Genomic DNA, 22,706 nt, shown 5'->3' on the forward strand with positions numbered 1-22,706 from the left:
TTGACTGTCTTATGTTTTCAAAGCATGAGTTACAAGAAAGGGACATTCTTTCCAAAAGACACAGATCTTTGAGTAGTGTCCCTATGGATGCTCCATGTCAAGCGTGTATGTGCTTTCGATTGGAGATTTTTGGTAGTAATGTCCGTTTGGTGCACTCGTGCACCCTACTCATCCTCATGCCATGCAACAAGGCTACATAGGGCTGCATGGATGAATCCCTCTCAGTGCCTTCTCAACCACCTTGGCCTGAGACAGCACATCCAGCATGCCCACTTCAGTCAGTCAAGCTTGCCTCAACTAGTCTTTAGTTAGTTGTTAGTTTTATTAGTTTAGTGTTTAGTATTGTTGAATTTGTTGGTTTTTGTAAGAGGATTGTGCCTTGTCTTTATTCCCCTCCCCTTTCTTGGAGGTTCTCCCTCGGCTTGGAGATATGCCAAGATCACCAGGGTTCTGATATTGTCTCACTTGCTGGGAAGTGATCCTGGTCAGTGACTGGCATTCCTGGTACGTTCGTTCTCTAGGAGAAACATATGTTCCACAGAAGTACAATTTCTGTTTAGCCCTGAAAAGCAGGGCCAGGAAGAAAAGAGAGAGTAAGATGAGGAGGTTTTATGATGGAGTGCTTCCTCTGCCTCACCTCAGACCCAGGGCAGGAGATTTCCCCTCCTCCTTCCCACGCTCACACACCAGTCTCTGAGCAAACATAGTACCCTGTTAGCCTCAGCCCAATGTTCATCTCGACCGTCCATACTAAAGTGACCCTTTGCATTATCTGGATACGTAAAAATTAGGATTAGAATTTGGTAATGGGTCAGATATATATCAGGTTTTTATTTTACCTGGAGCAGTGCTTAGTATCAGAATGTTTGTTATGGACTTATATACATTAACTTTCAAATAATATTCTTAAATAATATAAAAATAATATATTTTTTGTGCAATTGATATTCATTATCTTTTTTGTTAATGAGCTGGCAACTACAGTACCACTTAAAAAGTCACTATTTGCTGCTTGGCAGTATTTTCAGTTCATCATGGCGTTTGTTCCAGTGCTGTTCCACTATTCATAGAATCCCTTTTCAAGCACTTGTGGATACAGATGGTTGAAATACCATGTAAAATTCTTCTCTTAGATCCTCCTGAAAGCAAATAGCTCCTTATATGTGCAGAACTCCCATTTGGTCTGAAAGCATGGGATTTGTCTCTTAGAATGGGACATGTGTTGTAATCCCATTTCCATGCAAGAACCTTAACATGGTGCTATTCCCTTCCATTTGCTTCTATCATTATGCATACATAGGTGTATTATTTGTGCTGTACTATAAATTTGGTGATGTTTCTAATGACATTCAGAAATTTTTGCAGTCTTTTAAATGTTGCAGGGTTTCTTTCTTTGTTTCTTTCAGCAGCCCACTTTGATGAATGACAGGTTTTCATTCTTTTTCATATGGGGGAAAAAGCAGCTTTGCTTCCCTTTCTCCTGAGAAATTTTACAAAATATTCCATAAGTCATCTTCGAACCAGGGGTGTTTCCTTCTTTCAAGGTTCTTGGGATCATTTTCTTTTTTCTGAAGTCATGTGCCAACTTGTAAAGATACATAGCAGTCTTCAGATTCACTTTTGTGTTTTGAAAGTTGATCTAAGAAATATATTTTTCTACGAGATAATAAACTTGTCATCAAAATGTAAAAAATTATCTTTCATCCAACCAGAATTTTTTTCTACCAGCTAAGACCCTGATCTTGCAATTGACCGCATGCAGATGCACCACTGTGGTTTCTCTGAGCCCCATTGCAACGGATGGGGTTCTGTCTGGGCGCCTATCTGTGCATGTGTGCTGTCAGTTGCTAGATCAGGGCCTTAAAAAGTAATACATTGCATTTGCCCACCTGCAGTTTTTCTTTTAGAGTCTACTAGTAACTGGAAACAATTTACTTTGGGAGAACTCAGTATACGGTTATAATTAACCTAGCGACAGTGACTGTCATTCACAAATCTATTACTTATTTTGTGTACAAGATTGTAAGAGTTTTATAAAAATTAATAAAATCTGTTAGCCTTTAAGGTGTCACCAGACTCCTCGTTGTTTTTATAAAAATATAGCAATTAAAATAAATTGAATGATTTAGCAACAATCAGAGGAAATTTACAACTTACTGATCCAAGATATGTTTATACTTCAAGCACAAATTAACTCTCCCTTACTTGGGATAGACTTCTTTTTATGGTTATTTGTACTGAGTGGTTACTCGTTCACTAGTCAGCCCCAAACATGTTCTAGGTGCTTGATAGACAAGAAGGAGAATTAGTATGAAGAGATTAGTATGGCTTTTTTTATGAACATCAATACAATGAGATATTTTGATGTTCTATACCTGTCTGAGGCTATGCCTACACTTGTGGTGGCATGAAGAGTACAGACTCTGCATGACCCCCCCAAGCATGGGTATAAATAAGCAGTGCTTCACCATCCACACTGCTAGGTGAGTAGAGCAAAGACATGCCAGAACCTTAGGGTATGTACCCTATATGGCTCTTTACATGCCCGAGCAGTGCCACTCCTGTCTACGCTCTTATATTTTGCATGTAGCGTCCTGCTTCTGGAGCCTTTTCCCGTCCCAGAGAAAGGCTTCAGCAGTGGGGAACTGCCAGAGCTTTTTCCCGCTACCTCTCCCCAGCTGGAGCTTTTCACTGCTGCATGTAGCTACATACCACAGTGTGGCTACAGCCTGCTTTCCTATATAAAGTGTAGCTATATGTACGTTACATAATGCTGCCAGTGTAGACAAGGCCTAGGTAATGTAGTTGCTGGTCAACTTTTTGTTGGAAATATACTTCGCTTGAACTTTGAATTGTACGAATTATAGGTTGGTTAACTTATTTTTTTAATAATCTAGTTTCTGTACCAGAGCTTCTCTCTCTTTCTTATATTGTCTTTTCTCTAATGAATTCCTTCCTTCCTTGTTCTGTAGTATCAGTCAATATCCATGTACCCATAGAATGTAAAATCTTGTAGCTGTAAAAATCTGATATTAAATCATTTGGTCTGGAAATTCAAATGCAGAAGTTGTAATTGAAATGTCTCTAAGGTTCTTTGCAGTTGTGTTAAGTAAACCTTAGTTTTGTTTGTGGAGTTTGGCTTACTTAGAGTTTGCTTATTCTTTAAAGTAAATTATTCCATTCATTGTGAGAATTTGAGTAGTAATCCTGTGACATGATATTTATACAGAAAAGTAAGTATTTGAAAGTCTCTCTAGTGGGAACTATCTGTTCTGTGTTGTAAAATTCCTGTTGTCATTTAGGCTGTTGTGTAAGTATTTCCTTTATAGAAGTGGGGATCCAAAAGAATTTTTACCATGTTTTTTTTTAAATGATTGCTTTAATCCCACAATTTTACTTTCTTAGCTTGCTGCAGTACAACAAATGAACCTGCTAGCAGCTAATCTAGCATGTGAATTGATATAATTACAAAACCTCCACAACCATGCGAGTTGGTAAAAAGCTAGTTGTCAAAGGAAACATTTTTCTAAATGTTGCTTCAGTTCTGTGGTTATAGGAGAGGAACATACGAAACCTGTAACAGTAGCAGTGTAGATAAAGTTCTCGCAGTCTCCCGAGGTAATGATATCCCATATTTGTTTTCATTCCACAGGCATTTGAGGTGCCAGGGTCTTGTCTGAATAGAATATACCCACACAGAAAATTGGGATGTTAAATGGTCACAAGTTACGGCATTGCTCCAGTAGCAGATTCTCACCAAGATGATGATGTTCAATAATAATAACAACAATACCTAGCTCTCATACAGGAATGCTAGCACTTACATCCAAACAAAAACACAAACTTCTGTGATATCTGTAACTTGTAGTTTTTGTGTCATATGCAAATTTGTGTGTTCTGATTTGTGTTGTCATCCAAGATATTGATGTATGCTGAAGAATACCAGACCCACAATCAACCCCTTAGGGAATTCATACATGTTCCACACACACATGCCATTCCAATGTAACACCATTGATTACTTGTGGCTGGTTATCCCTAGGCAGTATTTTTAGCCACTTAACTGTAATTAATATTTTTCTCCACTGATATTAATTGTGGACACAAAAATTAGAACTGGTCTTTTAAAATGTGGCCCATTTTGTCCTCTAGATTTGTTATACCCCGGCCTATTAGTACATAAAGCTATTTGCTGTGTTTGGCATGGCATCTGTGTCACATATCTGTGTTGGCGGTAACACTGAAGGTTCCTTTGCTGTATTGGGTAGGTTGTGGCTGGTTCTGGATGGGTATGCAAACTAGGAAAATGTCCGCATTCCTGCACGATCAGCCAACCACAGTTCTTGGGCTCCATCAAGCCTCTTCAGTGTGAACACTTTGCGTTCTGGTGATAAATTATACTTTTTTTTTAATGCTCTCAAGTTACGTTTAATTGATAAAATCATACTTTTAGTAACCTTTGTTAAATTCAAGATTTTTCATATTGGTAGGAAAATGGATTGTATGTTCACACTGAACACACAAACTTGGGAGAAAGTCTGTAGGACCTTTGCAAAAATAATTAAAATAAATCTTGTTTTTTCTACCAACAGGCATTTATCAGGCCATTTAGAGAGCATCATATTGATCCAACAGCAATAACCAGACATGACTTCATTGAGACCAATGGAGATAACTGTTTGATAAGCATAATTCCACTGGCCTTCATGTTCTATAAATTCCTTTCTCAAACACCAGGTAAGCTTGTGTTTTGTTTTGTTTTTTTCTTGGTGGACAAAGGGGGTGAGCACCTCTGGTCATTGTCAAGGGACTTCTGAGGTCTGGTTCTCTACTGCCTTGCAATTTGTATTGTCATTGATGCCACTGCAAAGTTTTAATGTTTGCAGGTTGGAATTCTCCACTCACTCTGCACAGGTGTAAATGATGAAAAAAGGTATGGGGCAATGGGAAATCAGGCCTGTGGTTTTTACCACTGAGAGAGTCTAAAGGTGAGGATTGTCTTTTTCCAAAGTGCAGTCCCTTGGTCACAAGCTGCGGCAGCTGAAAGTGTGGGCTGGAGGTACGTTTTGTCGTTAATGCTCAGCTTGTCTCTTGCTGTTCCTTTTCCACAGAGTCTGTGCTGAAGTGTACTGACTGCTGTCGCAGGTATAGGCATGGAGCAAGGAGAATCTTGATCCAAAAAGGGTCATGAGCTAAGTGAGCCTGGGAAAGTTCAGGTTTTGCAGGCAGCCACACAGATTGGTAAATTTGAAGAATCTGAAACCAATCTTATTCCTTTGCTTTGTGCTCCAGGGACTGAGTCTTGGAGTGCCAGACTCTTCTGGGAATCAGTCTGCTCTCTCCTCCTCTCCACACTTCAGGGAGAAGGACTACAGCAGTGCAGACTGCTTCTTAACTAACCACATCTCTATGTCGCAAGAGCTCCTTACCACATAGGCTTCAAGGACCTGGTGTCCAAGACTGTGGCTGTCCTGGGCCAGTGTCTGAGAATCAACTCCCTTTAGTCTGCAACCCGGTGGTGAGTCTTTGCTTGGCCAGTTGATGCAAGTTGCAGTGGAATATCACAGCATTCTCTGCTGAACTGAACTCTGTGTTCAGGGTTATTTGGTTTAGGTCTGAAAGGCTGGGGTGTGGCTAGCCTGAATTTCCACTCACATGTTCACCTGGCCCTGCTAATAATGAGCTGAATTTCATATTGCCTGTACTGCACAGCCAGCTTGCTGCACAGAATCTTAACAGCCTTAATAATTCCCCTAACCATCCAATTAGACTAATAATAAAGGCTTAATTACATATCCAGTTAATCATCAGATTTGTTCATGGAACAGCTTTAATTGGTAGATACAGCTGTTACAATTTTCCAGTTTGAAAGCTATCACCCATTTTTGCTCACAGCTATATTCACCCAACTGTTTTTATTATTGGGACTTGACTGGCATTATTAAGACAATAAAAAGGCTCAGGAACTAAGAAACCTAACCACCCACTGCTATTGCAGCACCCTTCTACCAAACGCTGCCTGGGTTCAAGCCTGACCCTCAGGTTTATAGTGCTTTGTACTGCACATGTTGAAGGAACTCCAAATAGCAAATGGCTTCTTTATAGGTTTCCAAAAATGAAGCTGTTCTGTATTCTGCCCAAGTGGTTCCCACAAAATGATTGTTAAAGACTTTGGGACCTGGAAGCTTCTTGGCTTTGTATGATTCAATAATGCACTACCTAAGCCATTTTGTAATAGATCCTTCAGTAGCCCTGAGTCTTTTCTTATTATGGAAACATATAAATTGGCTCATCCTGTAAAACCCTTCAGTTTTAAAATGTAAAACCTAATTGCCTTATGGACATTCAAAGAATGGAGGTGCTTCTCTGGGGAGGTTTTGCACTGAACCAAAAGATGACAGAACTAGTTACTGATTAAAAAGAATGGAAGAATTAACCTCTTGATGCCAGTTGTCAGGCTTCCCCCCACATTCATATTTTCTATGCAGCTTTAATTGCTATTCTTTTTTTACACCACAAAGATCTGTTTTTGTTTTCTTTGGGGTTCAGTGGGGTAACTGCTTACAGCAACCTCGTTGTCTTAATCAGTTTTTCCTTTGTGCTTTTTAATCAAGTGACCTGTCCAACTGCGACTAGCATTCCCTCATTTAATAAACCTCCTGATATCCCTTCTGTGCTTAGAAGACCCATGTGTAAGGTTCAGGCTCTGCTGACAATATTGGTCTTTGCTGTATGTGTCTCTTTGAAATCACCTTAATTTAAAAAATAAAATAAAACCTTCCACTTCCAGTGTGTCCAGAATAATGAATCCACTTTAACATAAATAATTTTCTATCAAAGCCTAAGAAATGGCCGTATTTTTAGGAAGCATTACACCCTAGGGAAGTAAATGACATATAAAAATGAACTTTCAAAGTGTTGGTCTATAGAAAAAGGAGCAGTGTGTGATGGCAAAAAATGAATTTCTGTGAATTAGCACAACTCATTATTCGTGCTATACACACCTTACTGTCTTATATTCCCTGTACTTAGCTGGAATATAAAATTAAAAAACTGCAGCCCTTCTCCCTGGCCCTCAGTGGCGGTCTCTCTGATTGGATGCCACCTACAGCATGGCAGAGAGCATCAAGAAGCTAGAAGCTGGGAAACATGCAGTGTAACCGTTTCTTAAAGTGCATATCACAAGTTAGCTTTATATATATTTTGTTAATGTATTCTAGGTTTAACAGACCCTTCAGTTCCCACTAACAACTCATTTAAGAGGGGGAAGAAACATGCAGATCAAGAGCACTTTGACAAAATGTGGTGCCGTAGCTGAATCCTTTAAAAAAAATGGAATAAAAGATTTCATAAAATACACAGGTGGATAACTTTTCAAGTGAGAGAAATGATAGTACCTTGAGAATTATGTCCTATATAATGCTTAAATTCAAAGCTTTTTGTGGCAGGGGCTTTCTGGATTTTGTCTATCTAGTACAACGCCAAGCATATTGCATTTAACAAATAATAAACGTAGTGTGTAGATTTCCTATTAATTTTCCTTCAAATAATTTGCAGAGCTCTCCATAGTGTGCTTATATTCCTGCCACAGCAACATTAACTTCCGTAATCTGCGGTCAGGGAGACAGACACTAACTGAATAATCAATTCACCTCTCTGTTCATCAGCACTGTATTTTAGAATGTACATATGCAAACCAGATGTAGGTAATTTGGTCTATGGCTTGCTCCTGCAAAGTGTTGAGCACTCTTGCAAGGTGCGGAGTACCCGTAACTAACCCTGGCCTTAATAAGAGAATCTGGTCATAGCATGCAATCTTCATTTTCTCCCCAAGTGTCCGGTACATAGCAGTCATGGGTATTCTTGTTGGCCACTTCAGAAGATTTTTGACAATGTCCGTCTTTTGCCATGTTTTAGCTAGCTGATGGTATCTGAGCAGCTGCAGCTCCAAGTGGAAGAGTTAACTGCTGAAAATCTTGGATTCACATTTATGCAGTTTCTCTGTCATGGGGCTGCAGGCAACAATGTTAGGAACATATATCAGTCATTAAAAATCTTCCTAACATCTCATGTTAATTTGTTGATAAACCAGTCCAAAGGCTGAAAAAGGGACAGTGTGAAATGAGTGCAAATAAAGAAGAGACATTTAACCTCACATTCCACAAGGGATATTTAATAGAGATGAACTTGAACTAAAACATCAGATCCAAATCCCCTCAAACTCTGGGGAAGTGCAGCTCTAGATCAAAACTTGGCAGTTCAGGCTCAGCTCTTTAGCTTAAGGAAATGTTAGAAAAGCCGTAGAAACTTTGGGAAGAACCTGTCAAGTTTTGGGGCATTTTTTGGTAACCAAAATAAATCACTCTCCTTTCCGTTTTTAGTGCAAATGAAAAGAGCCGTGTGTGCAGTATGTTATGGATGCTGAGCCTACTGGACCTTTAACAACCCCAGATCTTACCTCCTTTTTATGTTTTGCCTTGTGATTGAGGAAGTAGATGAGACTAGAACTTCCTCACCATTAGAATATTAAAAATCCCCACTAAGGATCTATGGTTTTATGACCCTCTGTGTTACTTCAGTATTATCATTGAATTCTGTAGGGCTTAACATGAAGCCCAGTTTTTAACTCCATGATCCTCAATGAAGGCTACTCAACTTTTTGTCCTTACCCATCATTTACAGGGATAATTTTTGTCTATTTAATTTTTAAATAGAATCTATTTTTTTAAATCAAGCACTTAGAGTTAATTGGTTTGGAATTTAGCACATTGTTTTTATATCTGCTACACACTGTTCATTGTGACTACCAAACCATCAGGCTGAGATTCCTTGATTTATCCCTGCCATTTTGCAGTATAGTACCTGGCTTACAACCATATCAGGAATCTTTTTTGGTTTATGGTGGTTCATTAAGTGCCTACAATTAAGCATCTGTTCAAACTAAAATGTTAAATTTTTATGACGTTTGGGTTCAGCACAAATGTCATATTTCAGTACTTGGCTCTTAAATACCTTATTTATTGTGACTTCCTAAATTTACCTTTTTATCCCCTTTTTCCGTAGTTACTCTGTTGTTCGCTCTCACTTTTCCAAAGTTGTCCGCCACTCTGCCCTGCCTCCCTGACCCATCGCATTTTCTTGCCCCCTGCCTCTTCTGTTTCCTTCTCCCAGCTGCACCTCTTTCCTATGCATGAAACATGCTTTCTGAATCCACCATTTAATTTCCCCTGCCCCCATTTACGTGAACTCACTTCTGCCTTATCACCCATAGGTGTGGTAATTAAAAAAAAAAACCAAACATATCACACGGAATATGACAAGATGTGCATGTGCCAGAATGAAGTTGCCTTGTGATCCTATAACTATGATTCTTCCCTGCCTCTTCTCTTCCACCTGGACCCTCCCCTTCTCTCCTCCTCCCCCCCCTTGTTGTCCGTCCCTGTCTTGTCAGTATTTAACATGTTAGCTCTTTGGGGCAGGGAACAGGTGTTTTAATACATTTCTGTACAGCATCTGGCAGGCTTTTGGGCACTGTAAGTACAGGGGAACACCCAGGGTCAGTCTAGTAAAGGGAGTCTGATGGGCTCAAAATGTTCTCTCACTCTTTGTGACCAAGCTCTACTCTGCACAGAACCCAGGGGAGGCAGGATATAGATGCAAAGGTGTCTTTATGCCACTTTTCGAACTCCCTGGATTTAGGAGGTAATTAAAACTGCCACATGACTGGTATAACTTGTGCCTAGCTGTGCACAGCCGCATTCCAGCCTCATGGAATAACTGGCATGTAGAGGTACTTCAGCTACTCCTCTTCTCCCTAGCCATGACCCCCATACAGCAGGCTGGGAACTAGAAATGCGTAGCTGGCCAGATCCACCAGAACTCAAGTCCCTTTGTGCCTTCAGAGCATACAGAAAGTCCTGGATCTGGCTTCCACGCTTAATCCATGCAAGAATAGATTAAGATAGTGTCCGTGGATCTGGGATGAGGGGGACTTGTGGAGCCACAACATTTGGCTCCTAGGATCCATGTAGAGGGAGTGTTGGGATTCACCTTGTGTGGGGGAGGTAACGTTGTCAGCTGGGAGAGCCAGGAGCACGTTGAGCTCACATTTTTTGGAGTAGGGACCTGGGGAAACTGGATCTGGTCTCAAATTAGGCATAGTCTGAGTAATCCAGAATAAATTTAGGCATGCTGCAGAGGTGTTATTTTCCTGTAGGTATAATGTGGGTCTGGGACATAGAAAGAAAGGAAAAGGAAACTTAAATTGAGTTAAATACGTATTTTCCTTCTGGTATAAAATGTATTTTCACAGCTGTATAGAGTGATTTGAAGTCAGAGCTACATTAATCAGGGCATGAACTGCAACTGGCCAACAGGGTGAATTTATACAATTTCAAAAATTGCTTTGTTTCTAAACCATAAACACCTAGTATTTCCATTGGTTTGTTTTAGGACATGCCCACATACAAACTTCTAAATGTACTATTGTATTGCTATTGTTCTGCCATTGCCAAGCTACTGTGCTTACCACAGGGTAACCTGTCCTACTCCCTCCAAATTCCATTGTGATACCAATACATAAAGTAGTAAAACATTAGTGAGGAAGGTCATTGTAAGTATTGTCTGCTCATTTCCACTGACAGTGTGAAACTGAAATGCCCTAGATGGATTGGCCTGGGTAGGAATTTATACAGCACTCTTCAATTCTACAGTTAAAACTAGTATTGCTGTGGTTTAGTTTAAAAACAAATAACCAAAACCCTCCAATTTTCCCTTTTAAAATAGTTCTTGGCCTGCTTCTAGGACTAGCAGGAGAAATAAAAACATGAGCTGCTCAATTTGACAAAAACACACACAAGAATTTGCAAAATGATTTATTGAAAAAGCTGAGAAGCTCAACAGGTTTGGAGACTGGGCTTGGTAGGATACGCTCTTAAAGCTTTTACACCAAGCTCACCCAAGTGTTTTGAACCTATGACAAACCTACCCCGTGTCCTGTGGTGACGCACTACTTACTCTCACAGTCCTGGAATGGGCCTCTCTGTCCTTTGTTCTCCCCTTGTGTGGAACTAGTAGCCAGGTTGGCTACTTGGGAATATGTTTGGAGTCAGACAGCAGGAGATATCTTCTTTTCTGTCTCCCTCCCCTACCACCTTTCTGTCCGAAATCGTGACTTCCATCCTCTCTACCTCTTTTCCTTGTTTTCCCTTCACATCTGCTAGCCTTTCTGTTCCTTTCCTGACCATCACCCAAAGACATCATGTGCCTTAAGAACGGGTGGGAACTGATGGTACTAATCCCACTAGATATCTGGCTTCACTGTCTGACTCCTCTCCCTGGTGGCCTCTGGCCACTCTGCTCTCGCTGCCCATGTTTCTCCCTGCTGAGACCCTGCAGTCAAGTATGCCGAACAAGGATGGAGGCAGCATGTGTACAAGGAGCTGGCTAGAGAAGGTAGCTGACCTCCTTTCTGGCCCAGAAAAGCACCCACAGCACAGAGTGGAAGTGAAGATCTAAAATACCAAAGAGCTGTAGCAATGCTAGGCAAAAGACAGAAATCAGGACACACAGTCAGAAAAGGGCCCTGAAAGCTCAGGGTCTCCAAGAGACTGTCTCATTTTAACTTTGTGGTTGCAGGGTGCTTAGGTTCTTTTTTTATACTAATACGTTGGAATGACACCATGATCAAAATGCCATGGAAACAGTCCTATATTCCCTACTTGGAAGTTTTGAAGATGCAGACAAAGATTTTCAAAAATGGGTGGCTAAGGTTAGGCTCCTACATAAATGACCTGGGCTCACAAAAGTTCAGGCTGTTTTGTTTACAGCGGTAAAGAAGGATTTAGAAGCCCATCTTTAGGCACCCTCCCTCCCCTTTTTGATAAAAATCTTGGCATAAAATACACATTATCAGTGTTTGGCTGACTCACACCATGATGTGTTGCTATTGTTATATAAAGAGAGACCTCTTTCTGTGTTCAGATTTTATTTAAAAGCCAGCGTATCTTGAGGGCTGATCAATTGCTAGGTCAATCCTTTTTTGAGAAAATGCCCTTGTGACCACATCTGTCGGGAAATACTGATGTGGAAAGCCCCATGTGAATCAAGTGGGTGCTGCCAAACCCCTGAGTCAGAGGGGCTCTATGAGGGGAGGTGTGTTGCTCTTTGCTGCTGAATCACGATTAGCCTCTGCAGGAGCTAGGCCTGATAAGCCCCCTGGAGTCTGCAAAGCTGAAGTCATAGAAATTCACTTTTAAAATATTGAATATGGCTCTAAACTATTAATAAGGGAATGGATTGACGGGCGTGCATCTTAATGTTTAACGTGTCCCTCCCACCACTCTAGCAAAGCATCTGTAGAACTTACAGTGTTTTCTACCATTTTGTGATTTTTATCACCTGTTTTTGGCTGCCATGGTGCCACCTCTTAATCAAACAGACATTTGAGGTCCCTGCTGCTGCTGATCCTACGCACAGAGTGCTGCTGATTGACGTGGACCAGAGTGCCCAGCATGGCTTGCCTAGGCTGAGAAAGTGGGCGAATGCCCTCGCTCTTGCTCTCTCCTTCTTCAAGTCAGCCCTGAAACATTTGAGTATCTAAAATGGAAGCTCAGTTATTTTCTATGGGAATTATTGCTTGTGTCAACTGCGAAGGAGAAAGTTTAAAAAAACCCACCACATTATAAGGAAAGCCTCCAGAAAGCCAGAGAGTAGGTGATAAAAATAGGACATTTCCATTACTGAATTTTGAAGCTGTATGACGAGGTTTTTTCTTTTTCTTTTTTTTTTTAAGGTAAAAATTACTTTTTATAAAGCAAAAACAATTCTGGATTGATTGTAATTGATTTCTACCTACAATTAATAAAATTGCATCTCATCCTGCTGCTACCGTTTAACCCGGAACTAGACAAGGCACTGGCTTGAGAGCAAGCTTTAAAGTACTTGTAGTGATTTCACAACAGGCAGTGAGACACTCCATATGTTATAGATCCCAGTAAGGCAGAAGCCTGCTACAAAACTAGCACTGTAATTCTTGAACACACTTGCTCTTCTTATTTACGCAAACTTAATCTAAACAGGGCATGCAATGTCGCAAATAGTTTTGAAAGTCCTGTGGGTATAATACTGGTTATGTTGGAAATTAAAATATGTATTTTTGTTAGAGGAGAGAGTATGCAACTATAATGTATTTTAAAAGTAATAATGTGTCTAATATAAATTGTGTGAGTATAGAATATAAAATTATAGAATGATAAACTAATTCAGCTATAATTGAGCCCCATCTGGTGGTGGTATGAGGGAACAACGGATAAATTATTGCAATGGCAGAGAGAGATTGTTCACACAAGAGTTCAAACCTTTTTTCAAAAGACTTAAGTCTTAACTAATAAATGTGAGGCTAATGAAATAGTATCACTTTTAATCATAATATTCCTTTCTGATAGTCATATCTTAAAATAATTGTCTTTATAATTGTGTGTGTGTGTGTGTGTCTTGAGGGTTTGTGAATGCGATCGCTTTGGTGAGAAATACAGATTTAAGTGTCATCTGGAGCATTGCTTGCCTGTGCTGCACTGACTAGGAAGCCTTTTCGCTCTCTCTGATCCAAAAAAAATGCTCGACAAGTTGTTACATATTCCAGAAAACAGATTAAATTATTTGTGTGGACTCATTAATGTAATTGACAAAGCTTGGCTATCCCACTTTTTGCTCCTTGCTAATCTTTCACTTTCATGGGACTTTTCCCCCCATCAGTGTCCAAAAACAAACACACAAAGAAAGAATGGGGATCTCACGGTCTCCCGAGTTGGCTGCTAGAAGATAGCAGGTAGCAGTCCTCTATTAAAGACCTGTGGGTGCAACAGTGCTTCAGTTATTGTTACACAACATGGCCAGAGCGCTGTGGGTGTATGGGCATGTGCATGCACGCACATTATCTATTTGCGGGCACACATCCAGTAGTCACCGATTAGAGTCAACAGTTTCCACAGTGGGGTCAGGGATTCCACAGTTCCTTTCTGTCCTAAATATACAGAAAAATTGTTACGGGTAGGGTATCACAGAATGGTAAATGTTGCCTTGTTGTGCTGAGCTGTGCCATATGAAATAGGCATAATAAAAGGGTAGCAAATGAATGAATAAAGTTTGTGAAGGGCAAAGAATGGCAGACGTGGGAACGGAAGTTCGGCTTTCCTATCTCCTGCCCTTGTGCATGTTCCCTTTGATGAAGTAGGCTTTGGAGGGGGGGATGGGGCAGGATGTGGATTCCTTTTACCGAAATCATTGGGAAATGGCTCCTGTTAGTTCAAGGGACTAAGAAATTGAGTATCTGACTAAATTTGCTATACACACACAGTACATTTTCCTTACCTGTGCACTTTGGCTAATATCCAGCCCGAAGTATTAGATAAGAGCTAGGTGGTATCACCTTATTATCCAGTGCATAAGGGAGGCAAAATACGCATTTGCTATTCAGCAGCTGCTGAGCCATTTCACAGAGGCTGCTTTATGAAGAGGAATGGCTGAAGTCGTTTATAGGGGAACTTATGCCATCCCCTGTGGAAGTGGTAGGAAAAGGAGGATCCACACAGCAGCACAGTCCTGCAATGCACAGTTCTTACATGCTTAGCACCCCCATCACTTTGCCAAAAAGGGAGGGGGGGAGGTGCACTGGTTTCAGTGCAGTGGGACCTAATGCAGCACTAGCTGCTGGATTTTTAGGAGCTTAGCACAAACTCCATGTAAAATCGACTACATGTGCAGTGAGAGTTTTGGTGAATTGTAAGGTTTCAGAGTAACAGCCGTGTTAGTCTGTATTCGCAAAAAGAAAAGGAGGACTTGTGGCACCTTAGAGACTAACCAATTTATTAGAGCATGAGCTTTCGTGAGCTACAGCTCACTTCCTCAGATGCATATCGTGGAAACTGCAGCAGGCTTTATATATACACAGAGAATATGAAACAATACCTATTCCCACCCCACTGTCCTGCTGGTAATAGCTTATCTAAAGTGATTTCCAGCACAAATCCAGGTTTTCTCACCCTCCACCCCCCCACACAAATTCACTCTCCTGCTGGTGATAGCCCATCCAAAGTGACAACTCTTTACACAATGTGCATGACAATCAAGCTGGGCTATTTCCTGCATAAATCCAGGTTCTCACATCCCCCCCACCCCCATACACACACAAACTCACTCTCCTGCTGGTAATAGCTCATCCAAACTGACCACTCTCCAAGTTTAAATCCAAGTTTAACCAGAACGTCGGGGGGGGGGGGGTAGGAAAAAACAAGGGGAAATAGGCTACCTTGCATAATGACTTAGCCACTCCCAGTCTCTATTTAAGCCTAAATTAATAGTATCCAATTTGCAAATGAATTCCAATTCAGCAGTTTCTTGCTGGAGTCTGGATTTGAAGTTTTTTTGTTTTAAGATAGCGACCTTCATGTCTGTGATCGCGTGACCAGAGAGATTGAAGTGTTCTCCGACTGGTTTATGAATGTTATAATTCTTGACATCTGATTTGTGTCCATTTATTCTTTTACGTAGAGACTGTCCAGTTTGACCAATGTACATGGCAGAGGGGCATTGCTGGCACATGATGGCATATATCACATTGGTGGATGTGCAGGTGAACGAGCCTCTGATAGTGTGGCTGATGTTATTAGGCCCTGTGATGGTGTCCCCTGAATAGATATGTGGGCACAGTTGGCAACGGGCTTTGTTGCAAGGATAAGTTCCTGGGTTAGTGGTTCTGTTGTGTGGTATGTGGTTGTTGGTGAGTATTTGCTTCAGGTTGCGGGGCTGTCTGTAGGCAAGGACTGGCCTGTCTCCCAAGATTTGTGAGAGTGTTGGGTCATCCTTTAGGATAGGTTGTAGATCCTTAATAATGCGTTGGAGGGGTTTTAGTTGGGGGCTGAAGGTGACGGCTAGTGGCGTTCTGTTATTTTCTTTGTTAGGCCTGTCCTGTAGTAGGTAACTTCTGGGAACTCTTCTGGCTCTATCAATCTGTTTCTTTACTTCTGCAGGTGGGTATTGTAGTTGTAAGAAAGCTTGACAGAGATCTTGTAGGTGTTTGTCTCTGTCTGAGGGGTTGGAGCAAATGCCGTTGTATCGCAGAGCTTGGCTGTAGATGATGGATCGTGTGGTGTGGTCAGGGTGAAAGCTGGAGGCATGCAGGTAGGAATAGCGGTCAGTAGGTTTCCGGTATAGGGTGGTGTTTATGTGACCATCGTTTATTAGCACTGTAGTGTCCAGGAAGTGGATCTCTTGTGTGGACTGGACCAGGCTGAGGTTGGTGGTGGGATGGAAATTGTTGAAATCATGGTGGAATTCCTCAAGGGCTTCTTTTCCATGGGTCCAGATGATGAAGATGTCATCAATATAGCGCAAGTAGAGTAGGGGCTTTAGGGGACGAGAGCTGAGGAAGCGTTGTTCTAAATCAGCCATAAAAATGTTGGCATACTGTGGGGCCATGCGGGTACCCATAGCAGTGCCGCTGATCTGAAGGTATACATTGTCCCCAAATGTGAAGTAGTTATGGGTAAGGACAAAGTCACAAAGTTCAGCCACCAGGTTAGCCGTGACATTATCGGGGATAGTGTTCTTGACGGCTTGTAGTCCATCTTTGTGTGGAATGTTGGTGTAGAGGGCTTCTACATCCATAGTGGCCAGGATGGTGTTATCAGGAAGATCACCTGATGTGTGTCTGTGCGGATTTGATCTTGTGCTTTTTCAGGAAGTTTCTTGAGCAAATGCTGTAGTTGCTTTTGGTAACTCTCAGTGGGATCAGAGGGTAATGGCTTGTAGAAACTCGTGTTGGAGAGCTGCCGAGCAGCCTCTTGTTCATATTCCGACCTATTCATGACGACAACAGCACCTCCTTTGTCAGCCTTTTTGATTATGATGTCAGAGTTGTTTCTGAGGCTGTGGATGGCATTGCACAAGATCAAATCCGCACAGACACACCCCTGGAACCCCGACCTGGGATATTCTATCTACTACCCAAGATCCATAAACCTGGAAATCCTGGGCGCCCCATCATCTCAGGCATTGGCACCCTGACAGCAGGATTGTCTGGCTATGTAGACTCCCTCCTCAGGCCCTACGCTACCAGCACTCCCAGCTACCTTCGAGACACCACTGACTTCCTGAGGAAACTACAATCCATCGGTGATCTTCCTGATAACACCATCCTGGCCACTATGGATGTAGAAGCCCTCTACACCAACATTCCACACAAAGATGGACTACAAGCCGTCAAGAACACTATCCCCGATAATGTCACGGCTAACCTGGTGGCTGAACTTTGTGACTTTGTCCTTACCCATAACTACTTCACATTTGGGGACAATGTATACCTTCAGATCAGCGGCACTGCTATGGGTACCCGCATGGCCCCACAGTATGCCAACATTTTTATGGCTGATTTAGAACAACGCTTCCTCAGCTCTCGTCCCCTAAAGCCCCTACTCTACTTGCGCTATATTGATGACATCTTCATCATCTGGACCCATGGAAAAGAAGCCCTTGAGGAATTCCACCATGATTTCAACAATTTCCATCCCACCACCAACCTCAGCCTGGTCCAGTCCACACAAGAGATCCACTTCCTGGACACTACAGTGCTAATAAACGATGGTCACATAAACACCACCCTATACCGGAAACCTACTGACCGCTATTCCTACCTGCATGCCTCCAGCTTTCACCCTGACCACACCACACGATCCATCATCTACAGCCAAGCTCTGCGATACAACCGCATTTGCTCCAACCCCTCAGACAGAGACAAACACCTACAAGATCTCTGTCAAGCTTTCTTACAACTACAATACCCACCTGCAGAAGTAAAGAAACAGATTGATAGAGCCAGAAGAGTTCCCAGAAGTTACCTACTACAGGACAGGCCTAACAAAGAAAATAACAGAACGCCACTAGCCGTCACCTTCAGCCCCCAACTAAAACCCCTCCAACGCATTATTAAGGATCTACAACCTATCCTAAAGGATGACCCAACACTCTCACAAATCTTGGGAGACAGGCCAGTCCTTGCCTACAGACAGCCCCGCAACCTGAAGCAAATACTCACCAACAACCACATACCACACAACAGAACCACTAACCCAGGAACTTATCCTTGCAACAAAGCCCGTTGCCAACTGTGCCCACATATCTATTCAGGGGACACCATCACAGGGCCTAATAACATCAGCCACACTATCAGAGGCTCGTTCACCTGCACATCCACCAATGTGATATATGCCATCATGTGCCAGCAATGCCCCTCTGCCATGTACATTGGTCAAACTGGACAGTCTCTACGTAAAAGAATAAATGGACACAAATCAGATGTCAAGAATTATAACATTCATAAACCAGTCGGAGAACACTTCAATCTCTCTGGTCACGCGATCACAGACATGAAGGTCGCTATCTTAAAACAAAAAAACTTCAAATCCAGACTCCAGCGAGAAATTGCTGAATTGGAATTCATTTGCAAATTGGATACTATTAATTTAGGCTTAAATAGAGACTTGGAGTGGCTAAGTCATTACGCAAGGTAGCCTGTTTCCTCTTGTTTTTTCCTACCCCCCCCCCCTCCAGATGTTCTGGTTTAACTTGGATTTTAACTTGAAGAGTGGTCAGTTTGGATGAGCTATTACCAGCAGGAGAGTGAGTTTGTGTGTGTATGGGGGTGGGGGGGATGTGAGAACCTGGATTTATGCAGGAAATAGCCCAGTTTGATTGTCATGCACATTGTGTAAAGAGTTGTCACTTTGGATGGGCTATCACCAGCAGGAGAGTGAATTTGTGTGGGGGGGTGGAGGGTGAGAAAACCTGGATTTGTGCTGGAAATCACTTTAGATAAGCTATTACCAGCAGGACAGTGGGGTGGGAATAGGTATTGTTTCATATTCTCTGTGTATATATAAAGCCTGCTGCAGTTTCCACGATATGCATCTGAGGAAGTGAGCTGTAGCTCACGAAAGCTCATGCTCTAATAAATTGGTTAGTCTCTAAGGTGCCACAAGTCCTCCTTTTCTTTTTGGTGAATTGTAAGTAAATCAGATTGAAATAGTTTTCCACTGCAGCACTCGGCACTTCTCAGTGAGACCTATTTCCATGCCAGAGTTCAACTTTTTTTACTCCCAGCTGTTTTGACTGTTGAGCTTTTTTTTCTAAAAAAACCCCAAAAACGCACTTTTTACTTTGCGGAGTGTAAGTTAATACGCGGTGTTTAGCATGGACTCATCTGTAGTTGCTGTGGCTGCTATTATGTCTGTGGGTTATGTCTGCTTTTCATTAATGTCTTAGGACCCCCAAAATGAAAATAGCATAGGTTGGCTGTCTCTGTAAGAGTTCTCCAACTCTGGCTTAGACCTATTCAGGAAAAAGCAGCTCATGGTTTATGTCATAAGCATTGTTTAGTCATTGACGCTATTGTATAAGGGTAGCTATTAAAGTCTGAACTGTTCTCTTGCCTATAACTATATCTCTGTATTACTGAATGACATAATCTTAGCTTTCTCTTGCACAATTTGCTTTTAAAATTGAATGTGTTTGCATAAAGTCTTACAAACTGCTTACTAATCAAATGGTTGTTTCCCTGTACAGAATATATACATGAGACATATGCTTGGGAGTGCTTTATGTTTGCACTAGCTATTTTTGTCACAGTGACTAATCAGATTCATAAGTGGTCCCATTCCTACTTTGGGCTGCCTCTATGGGTCACAGTTTTGCAAGATCTGCACATCATTTTACCGAGGAACCACCACAGAATCCATCACGTAGCACCCCACGAAACCTATTTTTGCATCACTGCAGGTAAAATAAAAACTCTGAGAACCATGACATGTCTCATGTTGTGACATGGGGGGAGGGAGGAAGAATTTAGAAAGTCGAAAAAATGTATTGCTATCGGAATGGATTATTGCACACTGGATATTTTTCATTTGGTGCTGCTTCCTAATAAGATGTGTTCACTTTAAAACTGGAGTTTTAAATACATAAATCTGGTGCTTTCTAGAGTGCAATGCTGAGAATTCTTTATCTTTCATGCTAAGTTAGACTGTTAGAAACTCTACTCATAGAGGAGAGAGATTTTTCAATGTTATACAGTACTGTCGTATTACAGGAACAGTTTTATGTAGTAGCATTCAACCCTTCATATATTGTATGATGTGTGTATCACAGATAGTAACATATTTGTATAACTGAATGTAACACACATAATTGGCAAACAAATATTGCAGTAACGTCAAAAATTTTTTATTTAACATACCTGTGCTTATATTAAAACTCCTTCTCTGTAAATTGTTAGCTGTAATTTTAAATTGACTAGAAATTCTATAAAAGGAAATATGTTTTTAGATTGCTCATGGCTTCAAGGATAGAAGCTACTTATGATTTAGTGAAGCTAGTTTGTACCAACTCTGTGTTGATGATTCTTTGGTACTGTTTCAAATGAATCCATAATCATCTACTAAGTTGTTTTTTTTTATTTACTCCATTATTGAGGATGCCTTTAAAAATTTGTTTTGATCGTCCATGCTTTAAAAATAGATCTCAAATAGGTTTCAGAGTAACAGCCATGTTAGTCTGTATTTGCAAAAAGAAAAGGAGTACTTGTGGCACCTTAGAGACCAACCAATTTATTTGAGCATAAGCTTTCGTGAGCTACAGCTCATAGGGTAATTTAAGTGGAAAGCGTTTATAATGCCCACAGAAGGAGTATTGAGATTGGGGCACTGAACAGAATGCACGGATCTGAAAGTACAGTGATCTAGTGGTGCATAAAAGATAGTGAATGAAGCTCAAGAGAACGATTCCCAGGCTAGTAACAGCTTGTCTTCTCAAGGATGTGATACTCTAGAAATGTAAGAATGCATGGCAGCGGCGGAAGAAAGAGAATGGGGGCAGAGGGCGTTAACGGTGCTTTGCAACAGTCCTTTGACATGTACTTTAAACATTATCATTAATGTATGGGTTGGCAATGGCCTTAGGTTATGCTTAAGAAGAGCAGTAACTAGCAAGTTATAATATTTTAGCAAGGGGAAAGACAAAAAAGAGACATGATTGAAAAAATATTTTTAACTCCCAACACTTTTTCCTTTCCAGGCTGGCTAAATTACCCATTGGACAGAATAGGATTTTGGAGGAAAATGAAAAATATCATAGAAGCATTAACAGGTCAGAAACCTCAAACTGATGATTTACATGCAATAAAGCACTCTTAAAGGAAAAAAAAAAAAGAACTACTATGTCATCTACAGAAAACAAGCATCTCTTTAGCACCATGGATTTTAACCTCTGGCACAATGAGTTTATGAAAACTTTGAAACTCTGCAGAGCATTGCTTGCAATGTCACAGAAAAATTTGATGATTTGCCAGCTTGGATATCCTAAGGAGTTGAAATACAATGGTATTTGGAACATACAATAATTGAATGTAATTGCTAATCTTGATTGGTTTTAAGAGACTATTATGCCTGATGTTGTATTTATTAGGACTTCTGTATCCTATTACTGTACTTGGGTGGATACTCACAATGCATCTGACTTCATAAATGCACCCAGAAAAAAAAGATATGTTAATTAACATGAAGTACCTTTTGGCTTCAGTGCAAGTAAGATACATAAATTGGCTTTGTGCCATTTTATGCTGAAGAGTTTGTATTGTTTAATTTGCATGATGCAATGCTTCAGTATAGGGCTAAAAAGTAATTTGACTAGATCTTTATTTTTAAACAGCCAAATTTTAAACTTCTGTGTTTTGGTCATGATTTTTAAACTGAGATTCCATTTGCCACAGTTTTGCAACCCACAATGATTTGTTCACTCAATTTTTCCCTTTAATCCGTTCATTCATTTATTTTCCTGCAGGTATAAAATGTGGAGGCAATCTACTGTAGGTACAAAATTGCACCAAAAGAAATGAAGCTCAGGTTTGAAAATTATGCCTTTTACACTGTTTAATACTAGGAAGTCTTAACCACTGTTGTTTGTTGTTGTTAAATGTTTATATTTCAGAGGCTCCACTCCAAATTAGTGGTTTCCATTTTGTAGGCTCAGCACAAGGACATAGTGCCTACCTCAATGATCTTATGATTTGAGTAGACAAACAACATACAAATAATGGGGTCCGTAACTGTGATTTTAAATTCTTTAGAATGAATGAAATCTTAATTTAACTAAAATTAATGTCTTGATTTTTGAAAGGCATATTTCAATGAGAGAAATACGTGCATCTTAGAGCCATCTGTAATATACTTATCAAATGAAACCCCCCTTACCAAATTGCTTGAGTGGAGCATATTGTAGGGTTGATGTTTTTTTAATGCTAGGAAGCAGATTTACTATGAGTCTTTGACCTGATTCTAGTTTCACACTTTTATATGTCGGTGTAATGCCATTGATTTCTATGGAATTGTATCTGACTGAACCCTGATGAGATAAATGAGATAAAAATCAGTCTCTGGTTCTTAAACTTGGAATCTATCTTTCACCTGCTGTCCCAACCCCCCCAAAATGTTTTTTTTTTTTAAATATCTTGGGAATGGGGCAGAATTTATATTCAGAAAAAGCCAAAATGTTAGTGTGTCAATCTAGCTAAGCTGATTGTTGGGCCCCTTTGCATCTGATGTCCGATCCACAACTATTGTCTGCAGATACTACCGATATAAAGCGGCTATCCGCAGATT

General features: G+C 40.8%; 1 protein-coding gene across 1 annotated transcript in view; it reads left to right on the forward strand.

Moving 5' to 3' along the window:
* LOC311528902 (plasmanylethanolamine desaturase 1-like) overlaps positions 1-22,453 on the forward strand; it is a gene marked incomplete at its 5' end in the record, with an annotated part of 80,422 nt that extends 57,969 nt beyond the window's left edge. Inside the window, 4 exons of the mRNA XM_084644397.1 lie at positions 4,593-4,737; positions 19,618-19,830; positions 21,124-21,195; positions 21,889-22,453. Coding sequence (XP_084500523.1) covers positions 4,593-4,737; positions 19,618-19,830; positions 21,124-21,195; positions 21,889-21,917 — 459 coding nt within the window. The 3' untranslated portion in view covers positions 21,918-22,453. The remainder of the gene's footprint in view (positions 1-4,592; positions 4,738-19,617; positions 19,831-21,123; positions 21,196-21,888) is intronic.
* Between the last annotated feature and the right edge of the window lie 253 nt (positions 22,454-22,706).

This window comes from Lepidochelys olivacea (genome assembly GCF_965140295.1).
Source record: "Lepidochelys olivacea isolate rLepOli2 genome assembly, chromosome: 12".
In the NCBI taxonomy this organism is placed as follows: domain Eukaryota; kingdom Metazoa; phylum Chordata; order Testudines; family Cheloniidae; genus Lepidochelys; species Lepidochelys olivacea.